This window comes from Aulonocara sp. 'chitande type north' Nkhata Bay, linkage group LG11 (assembly GCF_057382095.1).
Source record: "Aulonocara sp. 'chitande type north' Nkhata Bay isolate Kocher_YH1m ecotype deep benthic linkage group LG11, A_spYH_male_GT1.1, whole genome shotgun sequence".
NCBI classification, from domain to species: Eukaryota; Metazoa; Chordata; class Actinopteri; order Cichliformes; family Cichlidae; genus Aulonocara; species Aulonocara sp. 'chitande type north' Nkhata Bay.
In genome coordinates, this window is record NC_141354.1 from 37513670 (window position 1) to 37541599 (window position 27930).

Genomic DNA, 27930 nt, shown 5'->3' on the forward strand with positions numbered 1-27930 from the left:
AACACCAGCTAGCAATAAAACAAACCAAAACATCCAGTTCCGCAAACAAACAGAAAATAAGAGCAGGACAATACGTTTTACATTTAATAATTCTCTTCTTATTCTTCCACCTGCTCCATATTCTCACTACAGGTCACAATATCATCTGCAGAGTCCTGCCTGATCTCATATGTCAGCCTGTCTTTCCACTTTCATAAGAGATCATAAAATAAGGTATATATTCTCTGACAAAACACTATGAAAAAAGTAAACAGGGGAAAGTATAACATGTTATCAGAAGTAGAATCTGCGAAGAAAATGGCGTTGAATACACCGGGCATAGCCTCACATACAGTACTGTCCTGTGTCTTTGTCGAATCTATGTTTCCAGCTTCTTCAATTCATATTATGATTTTTAGAGATATTTCACAACCAGAACTCAATTTCCCAATTCTTTTATTGTAAACAAAAATCTTTAGGTTCTGGCTTTTAGTTGGACAACAATTTTAAAGCTTATTGTTTCTGATCACAATTAAACATGACAAAAACACGCAGCTTTTACAAGTGGTACATGATGAGTCAATATAAAGTTATATTAGCTGAGCCACTGATCCACCCCAACTTCCTGCTATTATAATAACAGTCTAACACACACAATATCACCACCACCAACAGACTTAATGCTAAGACAGACAACTTTAATTTAAACAAACAAACGTTCACGTCACTTGTAACATGAAGTCAAACACATGAACAGAAGCAAGAGATGAGCAGCAACGTGATGTTAACGTATGCCTTGTGTGTATTTGTGAGTTCATCTAACAGATGAAAATATAAATTAAAAAACTTTCATTTATTAAAATGCAACATTTTTTTAATTGTCTCAAATTAATTATAAGTGAGTAAAAGGTCGAAAAGACTTTTGCTTTATCGATGGGGTTCAGACCGTTGAATGTTGAAGGGGTGTGATTCTGTAAAAGCGGATGTGGCCTGTGGAAAAAATACATGTGTATAAAGAGGAAGCAGCTCGCGCTCATGTATGGTTGGTTGTCAGTATGAAGAGAGCCGTAGTCCCTCATCGGCCGTATTAACGACACCACCTCAGGTCAAAGTCCTCGGGATCATCTACAGCCCCCCGCACTGCTTCTCACCTGTATCCGGGCGGAGATGAAGTGTCCACGGGTAGCCGCAGGGTCGCGTGGCCCGATGCTGCTGCTGCTGCTGCTGGTGGTCGCAGGTGTTTGCGTGGACAGCTATAAACCAGTCATCATCGTGCATGGCATCTTTGATGGACCACAGCAGTTCCAGAACCTGTCAAGGTTCATAAAGAAGGTAGGACCGCGCACAGCGTGCGATATCTCTGCTGCAGAACAACAAGGCTCGAAAACAGCTCCAAATGCGTTAGAGCCGCTTTATTTACCACAGGAATTAAAAGTGGTGTATTATTCGTGCTTGTGGTGATGTCTTTACTTTGATGTGTTTTGTGCAAACTTGTATGTGCACAAAGACTCACGGGCCTGTTAATGTTCGATATTAGAGTCTTAAGGCGGTCCTGTTGTGTCCACGGTTGCGTTTAGACTTTGGTTTTTCGGGGATGTGTTTCTGGTGGAAGTGTTTAGCTATTAACGGACCGCAGGACTCGGGCTCAGTGATTAACGTCTCCAGGCCAAGTTCATGTTCAGAGTAGCTGTTCAAATTTAAAACCAGTTTTCCTGCGTTGTCTCTAGAGCGGTACTAAAAACTGCGTACAAGCATGTTTACATATTTATTATAAAATAATGAAAATGTGTTTTCAAGTTTGAGGCTTGTCCTCATTTGCACACGCAGTCAAAACAAGTTTGTATCATTTTCTCGGTTGACTTTCAGTAACTTTGGGGCAACAAGTCTGCATATTTTTCGACTAAAGCCAACTTTATCAAACATTACAGTTCACAACAGTGATTTTATTTTATTTTTTTTAATAATAAATAAACTGGTACTCACACAGAGCTTTCCTGTTCTATTTGAGCATTAAAAACATTTTCAGGTGCTTTTAACCGAACTAACACTCACACTCTTATGGATGCTGGGATCCAGCCGCCAAGCTGTTGATTGACAGAGAACAATGCTAAAAGGGGGTAAGTCTGATCATTAAGTACTAGTTATTAGAACTCAGTGATCACGCTTAAAGATTTACTTCTTTGACTTACATTTCAAGTTAAAAGACTTTGAAATGATTACTTTTTAAACTGGATTTGCTCCGAGTATCTTTTGCACGGGATGTTCTGACTGTATTCTGTCACCGCAGCAGGCAGATAATGTGCTTATGATTCTATGCTTGTTATTATTCATCCAAAACCATATAAACTACAGTTGTGCGCTCGACTGTTGTTTGATCCTTTCCAAAGACGAATGAAAAGCCCCCAAAGTGTCTCTTGTAAGTGAGCAATAGGAAGGAATATCTCATTAGTCATGATATTAGATCACGTGTTCAGTCTGTTCAAGCAGCCTTAAAAGTACTAAATGATTTTATTGAGGCTTTGCACAGAAACACTGTGCAGCCTTTTTCATGGACTTTTCCAAGGCTTTTGACACTGTAGATCATGAGCTATTGAAGCAAAAACTGTGAGTGGTTCAAAGATGATCTTTCCAACAGAACTAAGTGTGTGAATGCTGAACGCATCACCTCTTGCTTCCTTGATGTGGTTGAAGGTGTTTCCCAGGGATCAATTCTGGGGCCAATTTTGTTCACCTTATATGTTAATAATATGTTAACCCGTTCATGTATAGTGGTCACTACAGTGACAGCTATTCAAAGGCTGTTTTCTTGTATTTGTGTCAGTGTCGATGGCATACTTGCACATAAACCTCTACACTGGACACTGATGTGTCACTCCACACCACCCACTGGTCCTTTTATGTTACTATAGATGTATGACGTGTTTCATTGTAATTATTCTTATTTAAGCCTGTCATGCATGAATTATGACAACCTCAATCAGAGTTTTTCTTAAGTGTTTTTATTCATGTTTAATTCCTAAAGATGAATAAAAATGCTTAAAAATCTGGATCGAGGTTTTCATAATCCATGCATGACAGGGTTAATAATCTCGATCAACATAAAAATTCATGCTCTGTAAAGATTTACGTGTCATGTGTTTTAGTGCTGTTGTTGTCCAGGTTGGCCGTGTAAAGGACATTATAAATCTCAGTGGGTCTTTCCTGGTTAAACAACAATCTGTTTGTGTGTAAATTGAACTGGTTGGTATTTCCTCAACGATACCTGAATCCACCAAATCAAGAGCTTCTATCCTACTGTAGGTTCAAGGCAGAATTTTGTATTTCAAGTAGGAATAAAATACTTAAAATGATATTGGACTTGATAACATATCAGATAAAACAAAACAGTGAAGTGAAAATCAGCAAATGGTTTCCAGTTAGCGATTTCTGTTCCTCTGTGTCTTTCATTTCCTCAGGATCAGTTTTGACTTAAGAGTTCTGCATTCGAGCACCTGGCTGAAGATTTATGACAGCTGATGTTTCCCCTCATTGTGCCAAAAGTTTTACTTCCACTTCAATTTCTTTGCACTTCTCAGGTGCATCCAGGCACTGAGGTCACAGTGATTGACTTGTACGACGACCTGTTGAGTCTGCAGCCGCTGTGGAAGCAGGTCCCAGACTTCAGGCAGTCCTTCAACTCCATCATGAAAAATGCTCCTGATGGTGTCCATCTTCTGTGCTTTTCACAAGGTGCTCCTGCCGTACAATTAAACATTTAATAGAAAAACAGATTTGATAGAAAAATAACAAAAACATAGTCTTATAGCGTTGATGCCCACCTGACAACTGAGAAATAAAGGTCCAATTCTGGGGACTTAGAAGGTCCACATTTAGAGTTTGGAGAGGTGGTAAAGTCATAATTTAGAGGATTTTCATCCAGGAGACAATAGTTTATATCCCACTGGGACTTTTTGAATTTTGAATTTAGCTTTTACTTTGTCTGTGTGATTGATTTAATTTTTTAAAATTAATTATTGTTATCATGTTTTAACTTTTATTCATTGGTTAGGTTTAAGCAAGTTTAGGTAAAAATACGACACATCACACTCTTCCACTTCTAGCTGCTGGTTCATCTCTATCGTAGTACGCAGTAGTTATATAGAGAAACTGCATAATAGTGAGGACTGATGAATTTAAGGTAGAAATTTCTGAAGCTGAGACTCATATTTAGTCTCTTTTTTTCCATGAAGGTGGTCTAATTTGTCGAGCACTTCTCTCCACGACTCCCAACCACAACGTGCACACCTTCATTTCACTTTCATCCCCACTGGCTGGACAGTACGGAGGTCAGAGAGCTTTTAAAAACTTGTCTGCATAAGCTTCAACATTTAAAGAATGTGAGCTTTTTAACACACTTCTCATTATTCGCCAGGATGTTTAAGATGAACTTGATCTTATCCTCTTACTCCACAGACACAGACTACCTGCAGAAGGTATTCCACAAAACCTTAAAGAAGAATGTGCATTTTATCTGCTACAACAAATTCGGTCAAAAAGTGTCTATTTGTGACTACTGGAACGGTGAGAAAACAAGAGTTCTTCAGATTTAACTGAAGACAGTCTGCACATTTACTGAAATATAAAACATATTTTGTCCACAGACCCTCACCAAAGACGCAGCTACCTGCGGAACAACATCTTTCTGCCTCTCCTTAATGGTGAACGACCTCACAGTGACATGACAGGTATTGGATCTGGTTTAGTCATCATATGCACTGGTTAGCGCGAAAACAAACGTTCATGCCTTTGGTTTTTCCTTTCACAGCGTGGAGGGAAAACTTCCTGCAAATCGAGAAGTTGGTGCTAATTGGAGGACCGGATGATGGTGTCATCACACCGTGGCAGTCAAGGTCTCACTGTCATCAGCTTTACAGCACACACTGTTTGTTCTCTTTCATTTACATTTTATAAATGAGAGGTGGCTCATTATGTCACACTGACGAGACTGTTTGAAAAAAAGTGACCCATCAATTTCCTTCTGTTGGCTTTCAATCAATCGAAAAAATCCTGACATGAATTTTGGAGGAACAAAATTTACTGTAGTGCATTCTGCTGCTTGTGGGCCACAAAGCAGCACTTTATGTGACGGTCACCTTAAGATGCATGTCGGTCCTTTTCAATATTGGATTCAAAGTACAATATTTGTATTCAGTTGCACTCAGGTCAGTCAGGTCCCACCTTCAGACTCACAAACAGTTCCTCCCCCTGAGCCATTCATCCCCCCACTCACCTCACTGCTCTGAGCCACGGTCTGAGCCAGAGTAACCCTCATCACTCAGGCCAGACCAAGTCTTTTCTTTGCTCTTTGCAACTGTTTTCTTCTCAAATGTGTGCCTTTCTCTTATGTTTGTGCACATTTCTTCTGATTGCTATTTATTCCTGCTGTCTGCTAATAAAACTTTATTCCAGAACAGTTATGTGGAGCACGCACAATTTCGTTATACATGTACAATGACAATAAAGGGCTATTCTATCCTATCCTATACTAAAACTGTAAAGATACTCGGTTTGGAGACAACAACGTTTTTACCAGCAAAGCCTTCGATGTGTTTGCAAAGTGATCAGTTTGTGGTAAAAGTTATGAAACATCTTTACCTGAAACAACTGTTTCCTTTTTTCTGTGCAGCCACTTCGGATTCTATGACAGCAGCGAAAACGTCGTAGAAATGCAGAAGCAGGAGGTTAGTGGCAAACTGAAGTGCTGCCTGTACAACACACTTCATTTTTATTGAGGTGTAGCTAAAAAAACACAGTCCTGCTGTAGGTTTTCACTTAATGACTGACATAATATTAAGTCTGTTACAGAGGTGTTGATTCAGCTTTGTGGAAATTGGTGGTGTTTCTTAGTTGTGCTGCATTATACAGTCCATGTTTTATTTATGAATTGAGAATAGATGGATGGATGTGTGGCAAAGCTGAATCATTTGTCTGCTGTATCTTATTATCTCATAGCAGAGCTACTTTTAGTGACATTCACAGCATGCAAGTGTGGCAGGATATTATACACATTTTCTTTAACACACACACACAAATGTTGAAGGGAGGAAATTAAGGATGAACAGATCATTTTATTAGCAAAATAAAAATACTCAGGGTGGTTGATGGGGAGGGAGTGGTGGTGGAATTGAGGCTGAAAGGAAGGTGGCTCAGTCTGCTGAGGAGAGATGAAGGGAGAGACGGGTGGAGCTACTTGCAGAGGTTTCAAAGCTGAGCCAGAGGAGGAAGAGGAGGAAGACAGAGGCTGGAGTCAGCCAGGGAACAGAACATACAATTTGTGCAGATGCTGCAAATGTAGGAATACTTCATTTTGGAGTTCTCCTCCCACCAACATGTTCCAGCAGTGTATCACACCTCTATCATGCATCACAGGTAAAAAAAATGCTTTTGAAAAAGGACGCGCCTGTGCGTCTTCAGTCGTAGCTCCTGCAGCAAGCCTCCTCTGTTGTCTGTCACCAGACGTGTTTTAGGAATCGAGACGTTCTTCAAAATGGGGTAATGAGATTGTTTTCTGGATAAACAGGTAGGAGGATCGAAGGGGCACAAATGTGAGAAATGAGAATGAGCACACAAAGAAAACCAGAAGTAGGCACAGGAAGTTTAAGAAAGAACTCAAAACTAAAGGATGTTACAGAGACCAACACAAAAAGGCTCCTCCTGCTGGACTGCTGTGTTAGACTGCTCTCTTGTAGAGAATAAAATGTTAGCTGAATGTATTTTATTGCAAATGTGTTAAACTAAACTTGGATTTTTTTAATATCTCTACTATTTTCACTGCAGACCCTCCACTGTGTTCATTCAAAAACAAAACTTGAATCATGTCATTTTCTTCTGCCCTCTCAGTTTTACCTGAACGATGCGTTTGGGCTGAAGACGCTGGACCAACGTGGCGACTTGGTGACGTGTGTTCATTCGGGGGTGAAGCACACAACCTGGCACTCCAACTTCACAGTGTTCAGGAACTGCATGGAGAAGTGGCTCACATAAAAACTCTCCAACAGTAAAACCGTGGACGTCCGTCCACATGTGAAAACTTTTAGTGCAATCAAAGAAAACAATGATTTAACTCCTGTCTGTGCAAATGTGCAGGATTTGTGCTTACTGCACTATTCATACTGCACAACTGACTGCTGTAAATTTTTAAAAAGGTTTTTATTTTATTAACATGATTTGCTTATATAAGTGTATAAGTTGCATTTATAATCAGCTTTCAGGTTATGATGAACTATCTCTTTATAAGCCATCTTATTTAATGTTTTAACGTTTTCCACTGATCAGTGTTGATAATAACTATCTATGAAACATCTTTTAAACTGTTGTTTTTGTCTGATTCACAGAAAGTGCATTTTGTACACAGCCAAAACTTTGTGATCCTTTTTTGTACCTTGAGAAGTCCTTAATGGAAATGTCTTGAATATTGAGCGTAGCTGCTGCTCTCATTTCTCATTCTGTACATCCTCACTTCCGCTCCGTGCACCTTCAGATGGCGGTGTAAGGGCAGGAGGTGAGCAAGATATACAAGGAGAGAGGAAGTAGTATACTCAGGAGTACAGAGTATAACTAAATGAGACTTCCTGTCCACTGTGTGCTTGCTGTCAGTATCACACCCGTGGTGGTGAAGAATCGGCTGTATGCATAGCTGAGCTCCTGATTAATCACTCAGTGCCCTCTGGTGGAACTGTATTGTAATTTATAACAATGTATTTATATCAAAGCTATTTCCTATTTTCCTCTTCATGAGGTGTATTTCATTATTGCATTAACATATTTCATGAAAACTTGCATCTCTGCAATGCTTGGTCTGGTTCCCCCAGACTGTACAGTTCAGCTAATGACCTGAATGACTTTATTATATGAACTTTTTTCCAAAATGCATTCTCAGAAATTTCTCATATTTTCATGCTTCTCTGTGACTTTAACTGCAGATTTATGATGCTACCTACGATTGTCAAATTTAGCTTTGCTCATAAGAATAGAGACTTAATTACTTTTGAATGTAAACCAGCAAATAATGCTTCTGCCAAACTTTTCTCCAGCGTCTAGTTGAAGTCGTTATTGTAAGTCAACATATTTTCTAGTTAAACAGCAGTGAAAATCTAAACCGGCTCTTTGACCTGGCTTAGATTTTACATACAGTTTGTCCCACTGCTGACACTTCACTCATGATTAGATTAAAGCGTCATGGTGGAGTGTGATCAATCACTTAATCCAATTCATTTTCTCCAACAAGGGTTACTGATTCACAGTCTCACTTTAAATTGTGATTAGCTAATATATTTTTCATTTCATTTCATTTTTATAGGAAAAAATTCAATATATTTAATCTTCCATACGCAGTTTTCCCCCTCATAATTATTTCTTACATCCAGATTAGATTCTATGTGACAAAATAGCATAAAAATGACTTAGTATTTGACCCTGCAGCTGAATTACTAAAAAGGTCAGAGTCAAGAAGTGGATCTGTAATAATTAATGATTTTACATCGACTTATTGTGTAACACTACTACTACTACTTAAATATATAAATAAAAACACATTTTTAAAAAAAAAAAATTTAATTTTAGCATTATGTAGCCTACTTTTCATATGAAAAGTACATAATGCGAAAATTAAAAAAGCTTCCATAACAGAAAGGCCGATTGCGTGTCTCATTACATTAGTGAAAGCAGGCGTGGTAGTGGGCCTACGAGTCAGCGCAGAGCCACACGAGAGCAGTAACGATCTTTACTGACTCGCTCCAGCTGTTGCTCTTTAACAGGTATGACGGTGACGTCACTAAGGTGACACCCACCTCTCCTCCTCCTCTCCGGTGTGTTGCAACGCAGCTCCGGCTCAGTTCCCGGTGGAGATTTTTCTGGTTGGAAATCTTTTGTGTCTCCTGCTTCTTTCTTTCTGTCGCGACCATGAAGCTTTCCGCCGGCTCTTTCAAACCTTCCTCCCTCTGAGAGGCCCGCAGGACTTTCAGCGTAAGTTGACACCGATTCGAAAACTTCCCCGTGGATTTGTCTCGTGCTGGATCAACTACGCTGCTTTCACGTTCAATCTCTAGACCTCGGTAGCTTAAAATAGAGGCAGATAGACGGAGTTGAAATGTTTTCCACTAGATGGGGATGGGTTTCCTTTTTGGAAACATGTTGTGGGACGGGACAGGCTGGGGTTTAAAACAGCTGAGCGCCCTTCGAAGGGCGAAAGCCGCTCGGAGGGACTGAAAGCTGGAAAGACAGATTCATTCATCGACAGTCTGGCTGCACTTCACTGTCAGCGTGGCTCAAGGTCGACGTGTCCCGCCCTGTGGGGAGCTACTGTAAACAGCCTGTAGCTGCAGACAGCACAGGGCTCAAAACATCCACGGAGGGAACAGAAAGCTGTAAATCAGAGCACCAGTCAGGCTGCTGATAATGTCAGAACGAGTCGTGCTAAGTGTGAAGGCAGCTGGAAAATACAGACAATTCTCAGCCATCCATTTAAACTTTAAGTTAGGCACACCGTTGCCTATGATGAATGTTGTACCAGAAGAAATTCATTACCTTCTCAGTAAGCTAGTATGCCACTGTGATAGTGGAACTAGATCAACATACTGTAATCTGCAGGGAGGATCCCCAGGGGAAGAATGACGATTGGAGTGAACTTGTAGATGAATAGGTGTTGGTAGGTATGGTGATGGTAGTAGTTTGTGCCAAAAGGCTGGACATGGCTAAAGTGAACATTTCATCAAGACAGAAGGCTTTATGCAACAGTGGGGGAGTATATCTTATGCAAAAGGAACAGTCGGAAAGACAGAATGTAGCTGGGCAGGATTGGGTGTCTGCAGGCTGTAGGATGGCTTTGAAAATGAAGAAGAGAAAGCAAATGAAGGCAGAGGCAAGGATTAAATGGTGGAAGATGATTCAGTGTGGAGCTGGCACAGGCCCTGGGTGATAGGAAAGAGTTACCAAATGACTGAGGAAGCACAGCAGAAGTTTCTTTGGCCTATCCTCTGGGCAGAGGGCTGAGGACAAGAAGACTTGGTGGTGGAATGAGGAAGTACAAGAAGGTATTCGACGAAAAAATGGTATAGTCAGGGAGATGAAGTCTGTAGACAGAAGTACTAAAAAGCTAAGTGTACAGCAAAGGAAAAGTAAGTTTTGTTTGAGGCTGAACACTAAGGAAGGAGATAAGGACTTGTAATGGTTGGCTAGGCAGAGAAGTCAAGCTAGAAAGGATGTGCAGCAGGCTAGAGTGATTCAGAATAGAGATGGAGCTTTCATAACATTCTAAGAGAGTGTGCTAGGAAGATGGAAGAAGTACTTTGAGGAGCTGATGACTGAAGAAAAGGAGAAAGAGAGGAGGGTTACTAGGATGGATGGAGGAAAGCTAGAGAATGAGGAAGTGCAGAGGATTAAAAGAAAGTGAGGGCAGCTATGAAGAGTGTAAAGGTGGTTTGCCCCGATGACAAACCTGTGGAGCTATGGTGATGTCAGAGACAGCAGTTAAGTTTCTAATCAGATTGTTCAACAGAATCTTGGATCTACTCATCCATTTCAACAATAAGGTTGATGTGCAAAGTTGTAGTAACAGAAGGATGAAGATGATGAGCCACACACTAGAGATATGGGAAAGAATTGTTGAAGCTAGGTTAAGAAGAGAGGTGAGGAACAGTGAGCATCAGTGCGGCTTCATTCTGAGAAAGAGCTCCACACACCTGATGTTTACTTTGAGAGTGTTGATGGAGAAGCATAAAGAAGAGAGGGTCAAAGGTTGACAGGTGAGGTAAGGCAGAAGTCTCTGCATCATGTTGTCAGACAACACTGTGACCTGTAGTTGGAGTAGGTGGAGGTATGCTGTGGACAGAAGAGGAGTGAAGGTCAATTGAACCAAAACCGAATACGTGTGTGAAGGAGCGGGATTTAGGTGGTGTGGTGAACATGCAAGGAGCAGAGACAATAAAAGTAGCTGTTTAAATACCTGTTGTTGAGAATGCAGGCAGGGTGGAGTGGGTGGAGACGGGCGTCAGGGTGATTTGTGACTGAAGGATAGCAGGCAGAGAGAAAGGGACGGTTTTACGATATGGTAGGGAGACCTGCTGTGAGACGGTGGCGCTGAGCTGGTGGCGGAGTTGAAGGTGTTAAAGCTGTCATTGGGAGCGACGGCTCAGGTCGAGCATTTTTGAAACAAAGTTAGAGAGACGAGGCTGAGGTGGCTTAGACATGTGCACAGGAGGGATGGTGGATATGATGGAGAAAGGATGTTGAAGCTAGAGCTGCCAGGCATTTATGGATGTAGTGATGGAGGACAAGCAGAGGGTGTGACAGAGGAGGAAGCCAAAGAAGAAGACGGTAATCTGCAGAGCCCTCAAAGTACACTAACATAATATATTTTCTGTTGACACAAAGAAACCAGCTTGAGCGTCTCCTCGTTATGTAAATCCAAACATCATAAAAATGCACAACCCTGTTTCCAGAAATGTTGAGATGTGTAAAAATGATATATATCAAATAAAGAATTGGAGAATAGAGAAAAAACTTCTCTACACAAGGAACAAGGGTGGAAAAATACTAATGTGTGTTATGTTTGGATCCTCAAGCTGCAATTACATTAAAACACACATGGTTCTGTAGTGGAAATCACTTTGTGGGCTTACAACAGACCAGTGCTGGAACCATAAATGGAAGTTAAAACTCCACCAAGCAAAACAAAAGAAAACAAAAAGAGGCCAGAACCCCAGCAGCCCTCTCTGGGCCTCGTTTGTGATGGAGTGGGTGGAAGTAAAAGCTTCCTGTGGTCTGATCAATCAAAATCCAAAATTGTGTTTGGAAATCTTGGAATTTTTGCCCTCCAGGCCAAAAAGGAAATGGATCCAGCTTATGTGTGTAGTTCAAAAGCAAACTTTGTTCTGCCTAATATTGATCATACAGTGTTCACAACACCAGGCCGTCAGTAGTAAATGATGAGAATTTCCATCAGTGTCTGTATGAAACATTTGAGCTAAATTCTGCTTTAATTTACAGTTTCCTCATCTATTGGACAACAAGGGGAAGAAGTCCATCTGTCCAAGATGTCCTCCAGAAGTAAAAAGGACCAGTGCCAAATATGTGGCGGAGCTCTCCAGGGAAACCAACGGCGGTGGCTGTTTGGGGGCCAGAATAAGAAAACTGGTCAGCCTCGGACCCCAACAGGGTCGTTGAGAGGAGGGAGCCGGTCCCAATCATCACAGAGCAGCTCCTGGGGTGAGTATAGAGCTTAATAAATGCTTAACATATTGTAATAGTGTAAAAGTAAACATTTTGTTTCTCTTCACAGGCAGCACGTTATCTCTTGGTTCCTCCGTTTCTCTCTCCAAGTCCCTGATGTCCGTGAGCTCCCCCTCCAAGAGCGTGGATCTGCTCACGGTGTTGACCCACATACTGGGGCAGTCTGTACCACGGGGCGGCGGGCAGGGGGAGTTTGTATGTGGCAAATGCGTGTGCCTGCTAGAACGCGTGTTCAAGTTTGACACGGTCATAGCCAGGGTGAGGGTGCTTTCGTCTGAGCGCCTTCAGAAGCTGACGCATGAGAGGGACAAAATCAGACAGTGGGTGCGCCAAAACTACTGCCACAGGCATCTGCAGGACTTTCAGAGCAGGAGCAGCACCAGCGAGGAGGAAGGAGAGGTGGAGAAGGAAGGCTACAGGGAGATGCTCAAGGAGAATATGGCGCTTTCAGAGTACGAGTGCTGGTCAGAGAAGTGGGACACGTGTCCGTATTTTATCAGAACGGGGAAAAGATGCAGAAAAGGGAAGGGGTGCGAAGGTTGCGATTCCTTACGGGTGTCCGACTCTGATTACGAGTCAGTTTGTGGGGTTCCTCGTCACATGCCTTTCCAGCCCTTCTCCCCGTTGTCCCAGGATAGATCCCAGAGCGTGCCCCTCCACTGGCAGAGGGTGCCATCCGTCAACTCCAGCCCAGCCTCCCTGGCAGGGTCCAGTCTCTCGTTACGAGCTCCTTCCCACACGGAGTCCATTCAGTCTCTTGATTCTCTGGACGGGAATGACCCCTTTGATTCAGCAAGTGATCAGTCAGTCAACTTCATGCTGAGAGAGCTGAGAAGTATTGGAGGGAAGCCGGTCAGTTCGCCGTCAGGAAGTAAAATCCCCGTTCTGGGCAAAAGGGATGGGAGGTACCTGGGAAAAATCGAGGAGACTGCATCACCCACAGTGACCAGGGTGCTGAACTTTAGGGATGTGGAGAACGGAGGGGATGAAGAGAATGGGGATGTCCTAACATTGCTGAGGGATGAGTTCATGCCTCTTCACCGTGAGGTGAGTGTGCTGTAGAAGATCATGCAGGCCTGGATGAACTTTGAGCAGTTGCCATGTGTGCTAGTAGCTGTAAATATTGACCGTGGCTGCAATAGTTTATCCAGGAACAGCTGCAGCTTGTCCAAACATCCAACATGATTAGAATTACACGCGTTACTTTTCTTTGTGTATTGCATAATAGCCCACACCGTGTTTATTGTGAGGCTTTTTTATTTTATTTTAGAAGACTGCTGCTAGAGTTCATCATGGTATCCGGCACCTAAAAGGCCAACTTGACCAAGCTGCATCCCGCATCAGGACCCTGGAGGCTGAGCTGAAACATGGGAGAAGCAAACAAGTGGAAGTCAACGGATCACAAGACTGGGCCCCTGTAAGCTTTCAGTTTGTTCTTTAGATGTTGAATAATAAAATGAATCCAGTTTTCAGTTTGAAAAACTGGTCGGTAGGGCCTCTAAGAAAACTGTCCTACTTCTCACTCAATTTGTGACCTCATTGATCTGACACGCTAATTTGATAGTCCTTTATAACGCAGCATCATGTTCATTTTATAAATTATGGTAGGACCGTAACATGGTCCTACTTTAATTCACATGGATGATGAAGTGGGTCATCGGTGTCTTTGAAATTCATAATGTCTGAGTTGAAAAAAACAAACAAAAAGATGGCAACAGTCAAAATTTAAAAGGTGCAGCTTCAGATTGGGATGTCACAGTGGGTAATGTCACAGTGGCATCACACAGAGTTTTCTGATTGCCATCATTTCTCTTGTGGATATGAAAGCAAAAGCAAAGCCAGGTGGGAGGTGAAAACATCTCATTCTAGGCTTCGGTAGTCCAAAGGCCAGATTTACTAAGTACTGGTATCTAGACTAGCTTGAAGGGTAAACTGAACGGAGATGCTGCTGATATTGTGATTTAAGAGATATTTATTTATTGCCACAGAGTTATTTTTATCCGCTGTCACACGAGGTAAATGTCTCCAGCCTTTTATTTCTAAGAAGAAAAACAGGTTTATTACAGCAGAGTGACACAGCAGCTCCTCTGTCACATGTCCAAACAGCTCCGTGAGCCACCCTGCGAGTGTTGACCGAGTACAAATATAGCATTATGAAAGGAATGGAGGTTGGGTGGTTGGTTTTGTATCTGTGCAGGGTGTGTCTACATTTCCTCATTTTCAGGTGCACAACACAAACACACTCACAGCCTCTCACTGGAATCTTCCCCGACCGGTGGAGTTTGCCCCGGGCTCGGTAGTCTTATGATAGGATATCATTAACCGGCCTCATGACCTGACACATTAATAATTAATGTGAAATCTCTGAAAACAGCAGCAGGTTTAAACGTGCAGTAACTGATATTTAAGTTACTAATTTATCCCCGAGCAGTTACAGTTTATTTTGTTTTTGTTCTCTTTCCAGGAAACTGATGTTTTTAAATTCAGTACTCGCTCTCTTTTAGCTTTCTTTGATCTCCAGCAGCTCTTGAGGGAAGAATTTTCCTCATGAACAGATGAATGCTTTTTTTTATGTTCCATTAAAAAGCTGAAAACTGCCTCCTGCTGCTTCTGGCTTGTAACTGTAAGAAATGGGCTGAACTGAAACATAAATGAATACAGTCACAACAGCCACCTATTTTCTCATGGCCTCTTCATCACATTATATTGAAACTTTTCAGTTTTAAAGCAGTGTTGGGTGGTTACAGATCAACAAATGAAGAGCTTTTTTCTCTTTGGAAAATTTGGTATTTAATTTCTAAGTTTTGGGGATTTGCAAAAAAACCCAAAACAAAGCTGCCAAGTATTAAATTAAATGGATCCTTACAGAAATGAAATAATAAAAAGGACTAAAGTGCTTGTTCTGAGCATATTTAAATATATTTATTAAATGTTTTATGAGTTATCACACAGCAGGTTGGAATAGTTGTAATCACTGTTTAAACAATGCTGAGAATTTTCAGGGATTACTCTGTAGAAAATAAATTTTGTAATTATTATTAGATTCCTATTAAGTAAATACTTCAAATATTTAATGCGTTTAAGTTCTCAAATAAGAAAATTGGCTTCTCTTTTTTAAAATTATTTTATAAAAGTAGGTAAACTCTGAGCCAATACCATTTCAAACGCACAAAAAAATAATCAATAATGGAAATGGTCGTCTTTAAACTCTCTGATGAGGTACTGGAGTCTGAGCTGTTCCATGGCTTCTCTGTGGCTTTTGAATGAAGCTGTTTGTTCTCTTTCCTCCAGCTGGTCCAGGAGGAGGCGGCTGGCAGCTCCCTGCTGCAGAGCCTCGGCCTCTCCCTGCACAGCCGCGAGCGTCTGATCCAGGTGGGTGAGGTGGAAAGCGTTACGGCAGCTCGAGCTGCTGCTGCTGAGGCTCCGACTCGAAAGCTCTCTGGAATGTTGTTTTTCTGTGAAGCTGCTGTACGTTTAAAGTGGCAGTGCCAAATCTGTGTGTTCAGGAGTGATCGGAGAAAGCTTTCATCATGACTGCCGGTGTTTGTAGCTACTTGTCATGTTGATGATTAACAGCAGGAAAATTTGTGGACTCACAAAAACACAAAACAAAACCGGGCTCACCTAGCAGAAAGTTTTTCTTACCTGAAGGTTACTGGAGGATCATGGAGACTATTAAAGAAAATATTGACATTTATGGTTAAGGATAATGTAATAGGATGGAGCTTTTCAGTTACAATCTTTTAATCGTTTTAGTATTTTATGTGGACAATGATAATATGATGATATAATTAGTTGGTTTTACATGTGCTTGTGCACAGAGGCTGCACGTCTCTAGCTTTACACTGGCTCTTTCTCTCTATTCCAGTCTTTATGCTGGGCTAACAAGCTTCTGGCTCCAGCTTACTTTCTCTTTGCCAACCTTATCTGAATCTGAAACTCTTCCATTTAAAATATGCACATACTTTATATTTTTACATCTAACACTCAAAGAAAGTCTGCTTACCTCAGCCGTTTAATGCAGAAACCACTGAGTAAGACAGTAAATATATGCTACAAAAGGAGAACCATGTCCTGTAAAAGCAGCAGAACCAACATAATACTGACATTTTCAGCATTATACTTCATTTTGTGTTGATCCACACCTCTGCCTTCTTTACACTTGAACACTGAGAGTTGTGGTTTTAAACAGATTTGAGCATGTCCGTGTACCTGCTTCTCACTTGCATCCATATCAAGTCATTGCCTCTGGGTATTGTAGCTCTCTGTAGTATTTTGCTTTAAAAGCTCGCTGTAATCCTCGTTTAGAAAGGATTTCAATCATTTAACATCCAGAAAATGCAGGTAAAATGTCTTCCCTGATCACGAATGTGTTCACAGACAGATATTTCCTGTCTTCCAGGAGTGCACGAGTCTGATCAGCAGGCTGTGTGTGGAGGAGGGAGCAGGGACTGAGCTGGCCAACAAGCTGACTGAGAACTTGAGAGAGATTATCTCTGACAACAAGGTTAGAGCTGTGCTGTCTGTCATTCTCATGCTGATTGTTGACATTAAAGCAAAGCTTGCTCTGCTTATGATGACACATGTTACCCGCTCACTGAAGCACGGCGGTTGTCGGCACAAGCAGGCACATTTTTGCTGATAGTCAGCAAACTGAGCTCTCTTGTCCCTGAAAGGGTGGAAGTACTGTGATGGACACTTTTTATTGAGTTCAAAATTATGTTTATTTTCTGTCGATAAGCTGATTGTTTCATTTTCTGATCTTCAGGCTGCGCTGGAGGCTCTGAGGTCTGAAATAACTGAAAAAGAGAAGAGCATGGAGAAGGAGATCGAGGCTCTGAAGAAGGCTGGACGAGACCGAGAGAGAGACTTGGACACCCTCAACACTGTGCTGCAGTGCAACCAGGACATCATCAGTGTAAGACCACACACTGCCACATGGGTGGTCTCCTGTTTGGCTGTGCCTCTATTTCTTTTTGATACGAGGTTAGAGATGCAGGACAACTCGGGGAATATAAAACAATCCTGTCAGCTCCTCTCATGCTGTTTATTTTGCAGGCATGCTCATTCATACATTGCACACATACTGATCTGTTTATTTGGTTACTTTATTTAATTCAAATACTCTCAATTAAACGCAAAACACAACCGCACGCTCAGCACTTTAGTCGTGCTACATGTACTTGAAGCTCTCTGTTTTTGACTCAGGACCTGCGGGTGGCTCTGGGAGAGAAGGAGCAACTGCTGAAGGAGGTGGAGAAAGAGAGGGAATTGTGGAGGCAGAGAGACGGGGCCCTCACTGCTGTCCTGCAGGAGAAGGAGGCTCTCATCCGCACCTTCAAAGAGCAACTGGAGAAAGGGATGGAGGTAATACACCTGCAGCCAAACAAACCTCTCTGAAGCTTCTCCTTTTACTGTCCTGTGGCCGTAAAACACGAGATATATAAATGTTTTTGCACAGCACTCACAGAAGCAGGGCAGAAAAACCCCTAAAGTAGCCGCGCCCTCCTTAACTGTTGAGGCTCGCTGTAGTCTGCTGATGCTTCAGTGCTTTGAGAGCAAATCTCACATCTCGTTATTGAAGGTTTGTTGGAGCTTTATGCAGAGAGACAGGAACAGCCTGGCACTAGACAGGAAGTCATTGTGCACAGACAGAATGAACCTGCAGTAGCATCAGCAAATCTAGAAAGTGAGCTAGATTGGTTTCTCTGGGTTAGAATTAGATTATGAATTGAATTTATTGAATTTAATCACTATAATGAAAAAGCTTCGCCTGTATTTAGCATGCACATGAACACAAACACACCCACCAGTCATTAGTGTGCTAACAGTATAATTATGAGCCTGTCTGTGTGCTTATTTAGTCCCCGGGAAACGCTGGGCAATGCCTCCATGCACTGGTGGGCAGTTATCTGAGTTAACTTTGACTAATAACCAAAGCTGCTTCTATGAGGAGCATCAGTCAGATGTGATTAAAACTAGTTAGAAAGGTTCCCCTGCAAGTTTTACTTCTATCAGCATTTTTATGTTTCTGTATTCTCCCCCAGATTTAAAGTCAGGATCTTTTTAGTGCCATGTCTCTCGTATTATTAGGATATGACATGTGGGGTTTTTTTCCTCTGTGTGACTGGATGAACTCTGCATTCCTCCCTCTGTACAGCTAAGCTGAGGTTTGTCAGTAAATACTGACTTCAGTAAGTAGAAACGTGTCATTTTCTTCCAGGCTCTCTCAGATTCTGTGACTGGCCAGCAGTCAGGGGGGGGCGGGGCTGAACTGGCAGCTATGTTGAAGGATCAAGAGGAAAGCAGCGCCACCTTGTGCCAGGAGGTCACCAAGCTTACAACGACCCTGCAGGAATACCAGGACATGGTGCAGGTGGGAGATTAGCCCGGCCACACGAGTTAATTATTTCAAGTTAATTAGAAAACTGAAAAAGCAAAAAGCCGCTGAGTTTGTGATGAATTTCCACTTTTACCTAATAAGTCTGCATTCAAACACACATTCATAGTTTATAATAGATTATAAGACAGAAACTTTTGAAAATACAGGGAAAAATATTAAATTGTAAACTTTTTAATGTATCAAATATAATGTGAAAGATAATTAAGTCCTAGCTTCTCTGATCGAGCGGTTAAACTTCTTTTGAATGTACCTTTCCTACAGGTTAGAGCAAGTGATTTACAGAAATGACAGGAAATTTAAAAAATGGAATAACTGAATAATCTAACCAGTAAAAATGCTGCTCTTCCAAAACAATGTGGTGCTTCGTTTTTTAGAAATTGCTTCTAATCAGTGCTGGCTGGAAAACCACACTGAAATTTAAAATGAAATCATCGCCATAAGCTGCCTCCGGTTTGTGACCCTAAAGTTCCACATCACAGCCACAACAAATCTGAGCCGTTCATTCTGCTTTTTCTCCAGAGTCAGCAGGAGAGTCACAGTCGGACGGTGTCCTCTCTGACGGCTCAGCTCAGAGACGCTCGGCAGGAGCTGAGGGAGAAGGAGAAGGAGAAGAAGGAGGTGGACCGAGCGCTGCAGAATGACAGGGAGGACAGAGAGCGGGGCGAGAGGAGACTCAGGGACAGCCTGGAGAAGAGGGACAAACTCATCGAGGTAAAGAAGCAATTCGTGCCACTCTGCAGCATTTTAGGCAGCTACTCTGAACGCCTCAAATAATAACAAAAGCTTTAAAATATTTTGCATCTGTGTCAAAATAAATATTAAAAAGCTTTTCATCCCCAGGAAGATGCACTTGTGCTGCACATGCCAGTGTCTCAGAACATTTGAGCTTCATTAACAGCTCAGTACCAACACTGTCAGCGTTTTTGCTCAGCCAATGAGAGCGCTGAACCACTTTATGCACCTGGCAGCTTGATTGGAGGCCATGTTTGTTGAATCCACCCATAGATTTCTGTTCAGGATCCTTTGAGTGCCCCATCTCCTCTCTTTGATAATAATACCGATATTTGATGTTTCTTTAATATTTATTGTTGGGCAAATAATAAGAAGTGAGTGAGTGCCAGTGTTTGTGTGTATCCTTGCTGTCATGTATGTGAAGACAGAGCACCTGATACAGGGCCTAAGACTTGTAGTGGAAAGCACTGCTGCTTACATCTGCTGCTGGTAGACTCCTCACACGACTGCAGTAAAGAATCTGTTCTTTGTTGCGTTCTTTAGGCTTTGTTTTGATCAAAATATCACAGAAAGTATGGAAACACTGCACTAATTTAGGAACTTCTCGAACTTATGAACCTTTGTTTGTGTTTCCAAACCATGTGAAGAATCATTAAGCTCAGACAGGTGGTTTTTGTTTTTTGCTTGCCACTTGAATTCAAATATTACTTCTTGGTTAAGTTGTCTTCAGTGTTGTTGTTCGCAGTAGGAGGAGTACAGAACTAACAATGAACTCACTGTACTTATGAGTGCTTTTCTTTTTAAAGCAAATCCTTTTGGATGCTGAGGAGCGGGACCATCTGTTCAGAGAGCTGCAGCAGAACCTGCAGAACAAACGTGAGCCTTTGACGGCCGTCAAACACACACTGTGATGGAGGAGGAGGAGGAGCCGGGCTGACACACTGCACCGACGCCATGCAAACTCACTGCACAAAGACGGAGGAGCACTTTGCACTTTCCGCACCTCCTTTCTGCCTCCTGAGCATATTTATCTTGGTGTACATTAAGTCTATTTATATTTATCCTTGCAGATTAATGAGACTTGAAGGAAAGAAGCTACTTTTCTCTGTGGAGTGAGTGAGGCGGTGTGATTGTTTTCTGGAAGGGGAAATGTTTGGTGTGTCCTTGTGGCTGGATGTTTAATACTTGATTCAGATACGAGCAGATTACTGTATAAATGTGATTTTGAATGTAACGGGTTTAGGCAGTGAGATCATTTCATGCAGCGGGAACATCTCTGAATGGTGTGATTGTCCTTTAGGGCAGGAGCGGGCACAATATCGCTTTAAAGGGTGTTTGTTTTTTTCGGGGGGGGGGGCGGGCTAATTATAATCTTTAAAACTCTTTATGGTGGCGTCTTGTATTCATCTTTTTCCTTAGTACAGAACTGCCTAGTTGCTGTTTACAGTGCTGATGTCACGCTTTGTTAAGTGCAACCAAAGAAATGTTTTTAACGGTTTTAATTTTCCATTTTTCTTTGTCTCGCTTTCTATTTTTCTGGAATTATTTTCAACCATCTTTAATGTTTACATGTCTCGTATTGTTGGTCGGGAACTGAGACATTTTTTTTCCCCCCCATTTTTTGCCTTTTAACTCAAGAGGATTAAAAACTCTGATCCAAATAAGTTCAGTCTGCAGTTCTTGTTATTTTAAACTGCATTTCAACTTGTTCTTTCTTAAAGGGACATTTCACTCCAGAATTAAAGTTCAATCTGCTTACCTTTGGACTGCTCTGCAGTAGTGATCCTTCACTTTAATATAATGTAAGTAAACAGTTCACACTCCATGGTAATCAAAGCAGCAAACCACATGTTTGAAAAACTCAGCAGCAATGTGTCTCTTAAAGTTCACGAGGCAGTTACTTGGAAGAAAAATTCCCAAACCTAACGTGAGCAGTTCCACCAACCCTGAGAAGTGTGCGTCTAACATTACAGCTCAACCAAGAGGGACGGCTTTAATGTTTAGATGCTGTCAGACTGTCGTGAGCACGAGTCTCTCACTGTGGGAAAGTGCACACTTTGATTTACAGTAATACAGCAGGAGTGATTCAGTGCTGTCAGTCACAAAGTCGCACAAGCTAAAGCAGACTGCTTTATTTTCCACTTTACTCTGATGTAGATGAGACTTCAGGGAGTCGACCCCTGCTGGTCATTATAGAGAACGCAGGTTTAAAGCACTGTCTAAGTTAAATTTTAATTTCAGTCAGATTTTATATTTAAAAACACGCACATTCACAGAGCTCCTGACTTCCTCCTCCTGAAGCTTTAAAAGCATGAGCCTTAAAGCTGTAGACTTCCATCCCCACCTGTTGCAGAATTCTCACATCTCTTATAGTTTTGTCTTGTTTTTAAGTAAACTGTCTTCTATCAGTCCTCGCCTTCCTTTAAAGAACCAGATACGAAGTAGAGAGGAGCACTGATGCGCCACAGCTGTGTTTCACAGTCATTTAAGAGTTTCTGTGAAAGTTTAAGGGGGAGATCACACTGAGTGCTGCGTGTCCTCTGTTCCATTTTCTCTCCAATCACCAAACAGCTTGGAGTTTCTAGTTACTTTAGCTACTGTTGCTATGGAGATGACACAAAGTTTTCACCCTGGATACTTGGTAGCAGTCACAGATGAGGCCAGTTCATAGCATAGTGATGCAGGTTCAGTCGGTTCCCCTCGGCTCTGTTACCATCGGACCGCAGTCCTGGCGCGAGGGTACGGTCCGCTCCATTCGGCGTGCTGAGCGCCTGGTCCGGCAGACTCGAGCCGGGCAGCCCGCTGCGTGCAGCCAGCCCCGGAGCGGCAGCAGCAGCGCCGCTGCAGGAGTAAGCCTAAAGCGCTCAGACGGCACAGCGGAAGTCACAGCCAGAGATAAGATAAGAGCGGAGGCGTGCAGACCGAGGAGTCGTGACTGCGTCTGCAACCAGAAGATATCAAGACGCCAAAGTGCAGGAGCCATGGTGAGACAAACGATCCACAGTGTGCCAGGGTGGTGTGAAAGCCTGAAGTTATAGATTTTAAAAGTAAATATATGTAAACTATTCTAAACTAGCGTTCACAGTTACAGGAATCCATATGAAAACTGCACAAGAGTTTAAACTTCATTTCATATTGAATAATAATGAATAACTGTTTTGCTCTGTAATTAAGTCAAGGCAGCTTTATTTGTAGAGCAAATTTAAAAGACATCAAGTATCGGCCAGAGTGCTGAACAGAGGGACGTGGAATTAAAAAAAAAAAGAGGAATTAAGATAAAGGAGGTAAAGAAGATCCAAAAAATCCATATATATACACATAAGCAGACTCTTAAATACACTTGTCTATACAAGTATATATGTACACATACATGCATATACGTATAGACACACACAGGTATGCACGTGGACATAAATACATGTATACATATACACATGCATACAACATCCAATGTGATAACAGACCAGAATAACTAAGATAGAATAAAAGACTTAATCAGTCTTTTTAATTATGTCATAACCCAGCACGAGCAACTGTTTTAGCATCTAAATATACTAAAAGTACCTAAATTAAAATTACTCATAATGCATTAACACACTGGAGGTGATTTTAATTACTTATACCCCTGAATAGCTTTATTTAATACAGCATTATACATATTCATAGATTTAAAATCTGCAAAGCAAAAATAATGGTGTGGTGCACACAGATGTGGAGTATTTTCTTCCTGGATTCAAGCATCTAAAAAACAGAATCACAGAGAAATACTTAAACAAAGTCTATTAAAACTGAATCAGCAAAGTATTTAAGTAAATCTACTAAACTGCTGCTACTACTACATTCCACTGCTCACCCTATCCATGCCCTCATCCTGTGGTGTTGGGCATTGTGAGCTCAACAGTACTCCAGTCCAGTGGCATGCAGACGTTAAATTTATGGGGTATGAGCCTGAAAAGGTTGGAATCTCAGCTCGTAGGGAGCCAGGATGAGATGTTTTAGGAGATAAACAGACTGAAACATTCTTTACAGAACACTGCAGAGCAATGAAAAGCCCACGGAGGAAAGTACAGCTTTATAAATCAGCAATATTTTACACTTGTTGGTAGAGGCAGAGCTAAATTCATTTAAGACTCTCATCTCTGAGACATTTTAAGACTTAAAACACCTTTATTTTCGAACTCTTTCTATATTAAAAGCCTTCACTTGTTTTTATTTAGATTTTCATCTTCTACATTTTTAAGTTGACTGATGTTTTTGAGTATTGGACTCAGACATTGAGCTTTTTTTAAAGTTCCCTGGTGGCTCTCAGAGGACACCTGTGGCCCCGTTCCCACCTTCCAGCCTGCGTGAGCAGTGTGCCGGAGCCAGTGTTGCTGTAGTTGCTGACTACATGCGCAGAGTTCGGGAGGTGGAGGTCCAGCTGCGCAGGCAGGCTGGCAGAGTGACCGAGGAAGGTGTCAAGCTGGAGAGAGAGCGAGGACATCTGGAGAGGATGCTGCGCAGTCTTAGGACCAATCTGACCATCAACCAGAAGAGCTCGGAGGGGAGAACCAGGAGGCCATCCACCACTGAGACGGCAAGCTTACACAACACTTAAAATGCTGAAATTCTTCTGTCTACTTTGGTGTTAAAGATGCTCAACCGTGGTGAAGTATTTTCTGCCCGGCACCTCAGGATCATTTTCAGGATTTCAAGTGCAAAAACTTGCCTGCTTGCCTCACACACATACAGCATTAAATCTTTATTACCTCCAGTGTCACTGAGAGTTAATCCAGCACCAAGGATTATTTGATGAAGTTCAGAGCTGTAGACTGAGGCCCTGACAGGTCTGCCCCTTTGCAGGAGAGAGATGGTGCTGATTACTTGCTGCTGTGGGAGAGGAGAGAGCTGGCTGAGCTGAAACAGGATCTGGAGGGAACACTGAAAACCACACTGAGCCAGCTTCAGGTGATTTACAGTCCTCTGTCTTCATCGCTTGACTTGTTTTCCCTCTACTCTACCCTCACAGGCATGAGAGAGGTTAGAAAAACAACAATGCTCAGGTATCACTAACCTCCACCCTTCTTCTTTAGATTTTGTTGTTGCTGGATTTATAGGGACAGTTTATCCACCTAAACTGTTCCGATGTGAGACGAGTGAATTCTCTTAAATTTAACACATTTAAAAATCCAAAAAACTTGTGAGCAGTTTTGTGACTAGAAGTTTGGTGGATGTAGATAGTAGAAAAAAAGTAGTTCCTTTGTTTTGGTTCTTTGAAGACCAAAAGGCGAGTGCCATTAGGTTGCATTATATTCAAGAAAAGGCATAGACCCACTGATAAGATGGTACGGTGATGTGTCTGTTTTAGAGTCAGTTGTCCAGTCTTGTTGGTTAGAACTACAGGCCAGAGGAAACATATGTAAATTCACTTTTGAGGTGAACTGTTCCTTTAAGTTAAAGCTCAGGCATTTCAGGGGATGAGTAACAGGAAGTAACAGCCATGTAGCATATATCTTTGAGGTTGCTAAACTTAACATCTTTATGTTTACTGGGTTACTGAAACTCTGCTGCGTATCCAGGCTGTTGATGCCTCGACCAGCTGAATGAAGAATTGAAAGATTGCCTGCATGGGTTTCTTTAGGCTGCTGCAGCTTTTCCCCACAGCAGAACTGCTTGTTGACTCTGAATAGGCTGTATGTGTGAATGTGAGCTTGAATGAAGGTCTTTCTGTGTTGGCCCTGTGATAGACGGGGACATGTTGTTCAGGGTCTAGTCCACCATTTGCCTTATGAGCTGGGATGCTGGGATAAGCTAAAGGCCCGAATGCCCCTGAACTGGATGGGCTGTTTGTTGTCAAGCATTGGCTAAGCGCACTGAACAGAGAGTATAACTGAATAATGTACATAGACTGTACAGAAAGATACATGTAGCCACTGTGAAATAACCGATTGGTTTGTGGTTTGCATTTTCAGTCGAAAAAACCCCCCCACTTGTAAATCTCACATATTTTATTTTATGAAACTTTTTATTGTTATTTTTTACCACATTTTTCTCTCTGCAAAGTAACCCGTACCTATATATTTGTCTGCCAGCTGCTGTCCTAATGCATTATTTCCTGCCTTCTTCTTTAAGGCCCTGGGTGAGAGCAGCAGACAGCTGCTGGACTGTGCCAGTGAGAGGGCTCGAGTACTGGAACTGCTCCCTCTCAGTGGCTCTGCTGGAGGACATGACTCTGCACCTCAGACCTTTATCAAAACAGACCCCATCAGCCCCTTTACTCCAGGTACACTCAGGACAAGGAGAAGCTCTCGTTAAGAAATTTTATAAGAAATAAGAGCAGATTTTGCCCAAATATCAATGAAACAAGTGAGAAAAACAACAGCACAGTTTTTACACCACACATAAATTATATATTTTCAAAACAAGATCCTAAAAACAGAGAAGTATAAACTCCAGAACTTTAATTAAACGAATTAGTTGCTTTGTGTGTGGTCACTAATCTACACAGCCAGTGTCCCTGCTGACACTCAGAGAAAGAGCAGATCATCTTAAAACAGATCTCCTGTGTCCTCAGGATTAAAATTGACAGATAGGATATCCCCTGCTTCTCTTGCAGAGTGTAAAAAGGCTTTAGAGTCGTCCTCCCTGAGGGTCAACCAGTCGCAGCTACTGAGAGAAACCATCAGACGGACGCTAACCAGCGCCATCAGCAGGCAGAAAGCTGCTCATTGCGCTGTCAACGACGGCCTGGTGAAAAAAATTGCAGAGACAGTCACTCTGCAGGTAAAAAGATCCTGAATTAATGCAGAAGTGCATTTTTGTATTAAAGTAATAACACATACTTAACTATCATTCTGTCTTCTGTAGCAAAATCTGGCGCTGACGTCTGCAGCCACCCGGCAGGCCATGTTTCGTAAGCAGAGGGAGATCAACTGCATTCGTCACAGCCACGGCAGAGCACAGGTCAGAGAGCGTGTGGAGCGTGTTTATTTGAGATTTCATGAAAACGTTTGGCTCACGCTGTCCTGCTCACAGGGTCCAGAGTACAGCAGTGATCTTCTGTCCAGAGAGAAGCTCAACAGGCCTCTGGTGAAAGTTTATCAGAGACACCCGGGGACACAGTTACCTGAAGCTGCTCAGCTCATTCAGGTGCGTCCGACACGCTTTCGGCTGGCACATTCATTATCATACTTCATGAAGTGTGTTTTGGCCTTTACCTCGTCCTGATGTCAGGTATCTGAGTCTCTGACTGCTGAGGTTACATGTGTGTGTTTGCACTGTGATGCTAAGCTGGGAGTGTACTCTAAGCCAGCTGGACCTTTTGTGCTGAAACGACTAAGCTAACAGACTCTGCTGCAGGTGTGTCAACATGGACGGTGCCTTTCACATGCAAACTGAACCAGTGATAAATTGAACATAATTAATCTGCAGCTTTAATATTTCCACTCATGTTTTCTTTTTTATATTCTGGTAACATTTAATAACTTTACTGATTACTGATGGATAAATATTTAATACACATTTGTACAAAGAAAAAAAAAATCCAAATACAGGGTGAGCTGAATGCTCTGGGGTGATGTTAGTTTGCACTTGAACTCTGCAGAAACTAATCTGCATGAAGTTTGTCTGCAGAAACTGAAGCTGAGACTTGTTTCTAAATTCTGCCTCATGCATTTTATGGTTTGCAAAAATAAATTGTGACCTCAAAGCAGAACGATAGGCGTGAAGCACCGTCTCACTCTTCAGCTCAGTCTTTAAAATTATGCTTAATAATGCTTTGCATGTCAGATACGGCTAAAAATGAACACAAACTGAACATTTACCAGGATTCGTATCATTATCATTATGGAGTACAGTGGCTGGTGTTCACTTGTATTAAAAAAGCAAAGTGGTTTATCCCTCTAACCTCTCATTTTTCCTCAGACAAACAAAATCATTTTGAAATGTGTTTCCTGTGTGTCTCTCAGAGCGGTGCAGCGCTCAGACGATGTCTTAAGTCCTCTGAGGGTGAGCTGGGGAAGCTGGAGCACACATGTCTGCAGCTGCTGGATGACCTGCAGGGCAAGAGAGCTGCAGCTCAGGTGGACGCAGCTGTGGTCCGCATGAGGCGTCAGCAGGTCGACAAGCGAGCCATGCCCGCTTTCCTCCAGCAAGGGGCGCTGTGATGCTAATTTAGTTAATGAGGGGAACTATTTACAGGTTAAAGAACATTAGAACAGCTTGAAAATGCACTTTAAGGTAAAATGTTCATGCACAGTCTTGTTTCTTTGGCTTATTTATGTTTTTCCTAAGCTGTTTAGTTTTAGTTGAACTGTATTGCATCATCATAGATATTTAATACACAAGTGATCTGCAAATTTCAGAAAAAACACATTTTATTCACAAACCAAAACATTACATGTTTCAACTTAGAAAATATACAATTTTGGAAATATTAGCTCATTTTGAATTTGATGTGGCAACACGTCTCAAAAAAGTTGGGACAGATTGTGTGGCAGTGTCCTGTGGCCCCTCTTCTTTTATATCCAGTCCCTAAATGTCCAGGGTCTGGGGAGAGCAGCTGCTGGACC

General features: G+C 42.0%; 3 protein-coding genes and 1 long non-coding RNA gene across 6 annotated transcripts; 3 read left to right on the top strand and 1 right to left on the bottom strand.

Moving 5' to 3' along the window:
- The first annotated feature begins 1039 nt into the window (after nucleotides 1–1039).
- LOC147319742 (lysosomal thioesterase PPT2-like) lies at nucleotides 1040–8083 on the top strand. The gene is made up of 8 exons (XM_086312485.1): nucleotides 1040–1311; nucleotides 3555–3708; nucleotides 4209–4304; nucleotides 4432–4539; nucleotides 4620–4703; nucleotides 4784–4868; nucleotides 5645–5699; nucleotides 6859–8083. The coding sequence occupies exons 1-8, from the start codon at nucleotides 1147–1149 to the stop codon at nucleotides 7000–7002; spliced, it is 891 nt and encodes a 296-aa protein (XP_086168611.1). The 5' UTR covers nucleotides 1040–1146; the 3' UTR covers nucleotides 7003–8083.
- Nucleotides 5261–9203, bottom strand: LOC147319743 (uncharacterized). Its single transcript, XR_015131577.1, has 3 exons — nucleotides 8808–9203; nucleotides 6865–6977; nucleotides 5261–6526 (listed from the first exon to the last, which is right to left on the bottom strand). It is a non-coding gene; the product is annotated as an uncharacterized LOC147319743 (long non-coding RNA).
- Nucleotides 8786–21045, top strand: LOC147319744 (uncharacterized). Of its 2 annotated transcripts, none has more exons than XM_086312484.1 (11): nucleotides 8786–8982; nucleotides 12004–12222; nucleotides 12296–13293; nucleotides 13520–13663; nucleotides 15538–15618; nucleotides 16649–16753; nucleotides 17015–17164; nucleotides 17455–17613; nucleotides 18470–18622; nucleotides 19169–19360; nucleotides 20188–21045. In XM_086312484.1, the coding sequence occupies exons 2-11, from the start codon at nucleotides 12051–12053 to the stop codon at nucleotides 20290–20292; spliced, it is 2259 nt and encodes a 752-aa protein (XP_086168610.1). In that variant the 5' UTR covers nucleotides 8786–8982; nucleotides 12004–12050; the 3' UTR covers nucleotides 20293–21045. The 2 variants fall into 2 exon arrangements, with proteins under 2 accessions (XP_086168610.1, XP_086168609.1); XM_086312483.1 differs by having other exon boundaries at nucleotides 8788–8982; nucleotides 13517–13663.
- Nucleotides 21046–21982: 937 nt separating this feature from the next.
- On the top strand, nucleotides 21983–27616 carry tektl1 (tektin like 1). 2 transcript variants are annotated; one of them, XM_086312488.1, is made up of 8 exons: nucleotides 21985–22365; nucleotides 23673–23957; nucleotides 24224–24328; nucleotides 25493–25643; nucleotides 25977–26143; nucleotides 26228–26323; nucleotides 26396–26509; nucleotides 27328–27616. In XM_086312488.1, exons 1-8 carry the CDS (start codon nucleotides 22036–22038, stop codon nucleotides 27523–27525), a joined length of 1446 nt encoding a protein of 481 aa, XP_086168614.1. In that variant the 5' UTR covers nucleotides 21985–22035; the 3' UTR covers nucleotides 27526–27616. The 2 variants fall into 2 exon arrangements, with proteins under 2 accessions (XP_086168613.1, XP_086168614.1); XM_086312487.1 differs by having other exon boundaries at nucleotides 21983–22365; nucleotides 26228–26509.
- The last annotated feature ends 314 nt before the right edge of the window (nucleotides 27617–27930 follow it).

Coding starts and splice junctions, on each gene's coding strand:
- LOC147319742 (XM_086312485.1), top strand. CDS start 1,147: ATGAAGTGTCCACGGGTAGCCGCAGGGTCGCGTGGCCCGATGCTGCTG. Junction 1,312..3,554: donor TGTCAAGGTTCATAAAGAAG/GTAGGACCGCGC, acceptor TGCACTTCTCAG/GTGCATCCAGGCACTGAGGT. Junction 4,869..5,644: donor ATCACACCGTGGCAGTCAAG/GTCTCACTGTCA, acceptor TTTTCTGTGCAG/CCACTTCGGATTCTATGACA.
- LOC147319744 (XM_086312483.1), top strand. CDS start 12,051: ATGTCCTCCAGAAGTAAAAAGGACCAGTGCCAAATATGTGGCGGAGCT. Junction 13,294..13,516: donor TCATGCCTCTTCACCGTGAG/GTGAGTGTGCTG, acceptor ATTTTATTTTAG/AAGACTGCTGCTAGAGTTCA. Junction 19,361..20,187: donor AGAGGGACAAACTCATCGAG/GTAAAGAAGCAA, acceptor TTCTTTTTAAAG/CAAATCCTTTTGGATGCTGA.
- tektl1 (XM_086312487.1), top strand. CDS start 22,036: ATGAGGCCAGTTCATAGCATAGTGATGCAGGTTCAGTCGGTTCCCCTC. Junction 23,958..24,223: donor GGCCATCCACCACTGAGACG/GCAAGCTTACAC, acceptor GCCCCTTTGCAG/GAGAGAGATGGTGCTGATTA. Junction 25,644..25,976: donor CATCAGCCCCTTTACTCCAG/GTACACTCAGGA, acceptor CTTCTCTTGCAG/AGTGTAAAAAGGCTTTAGAG.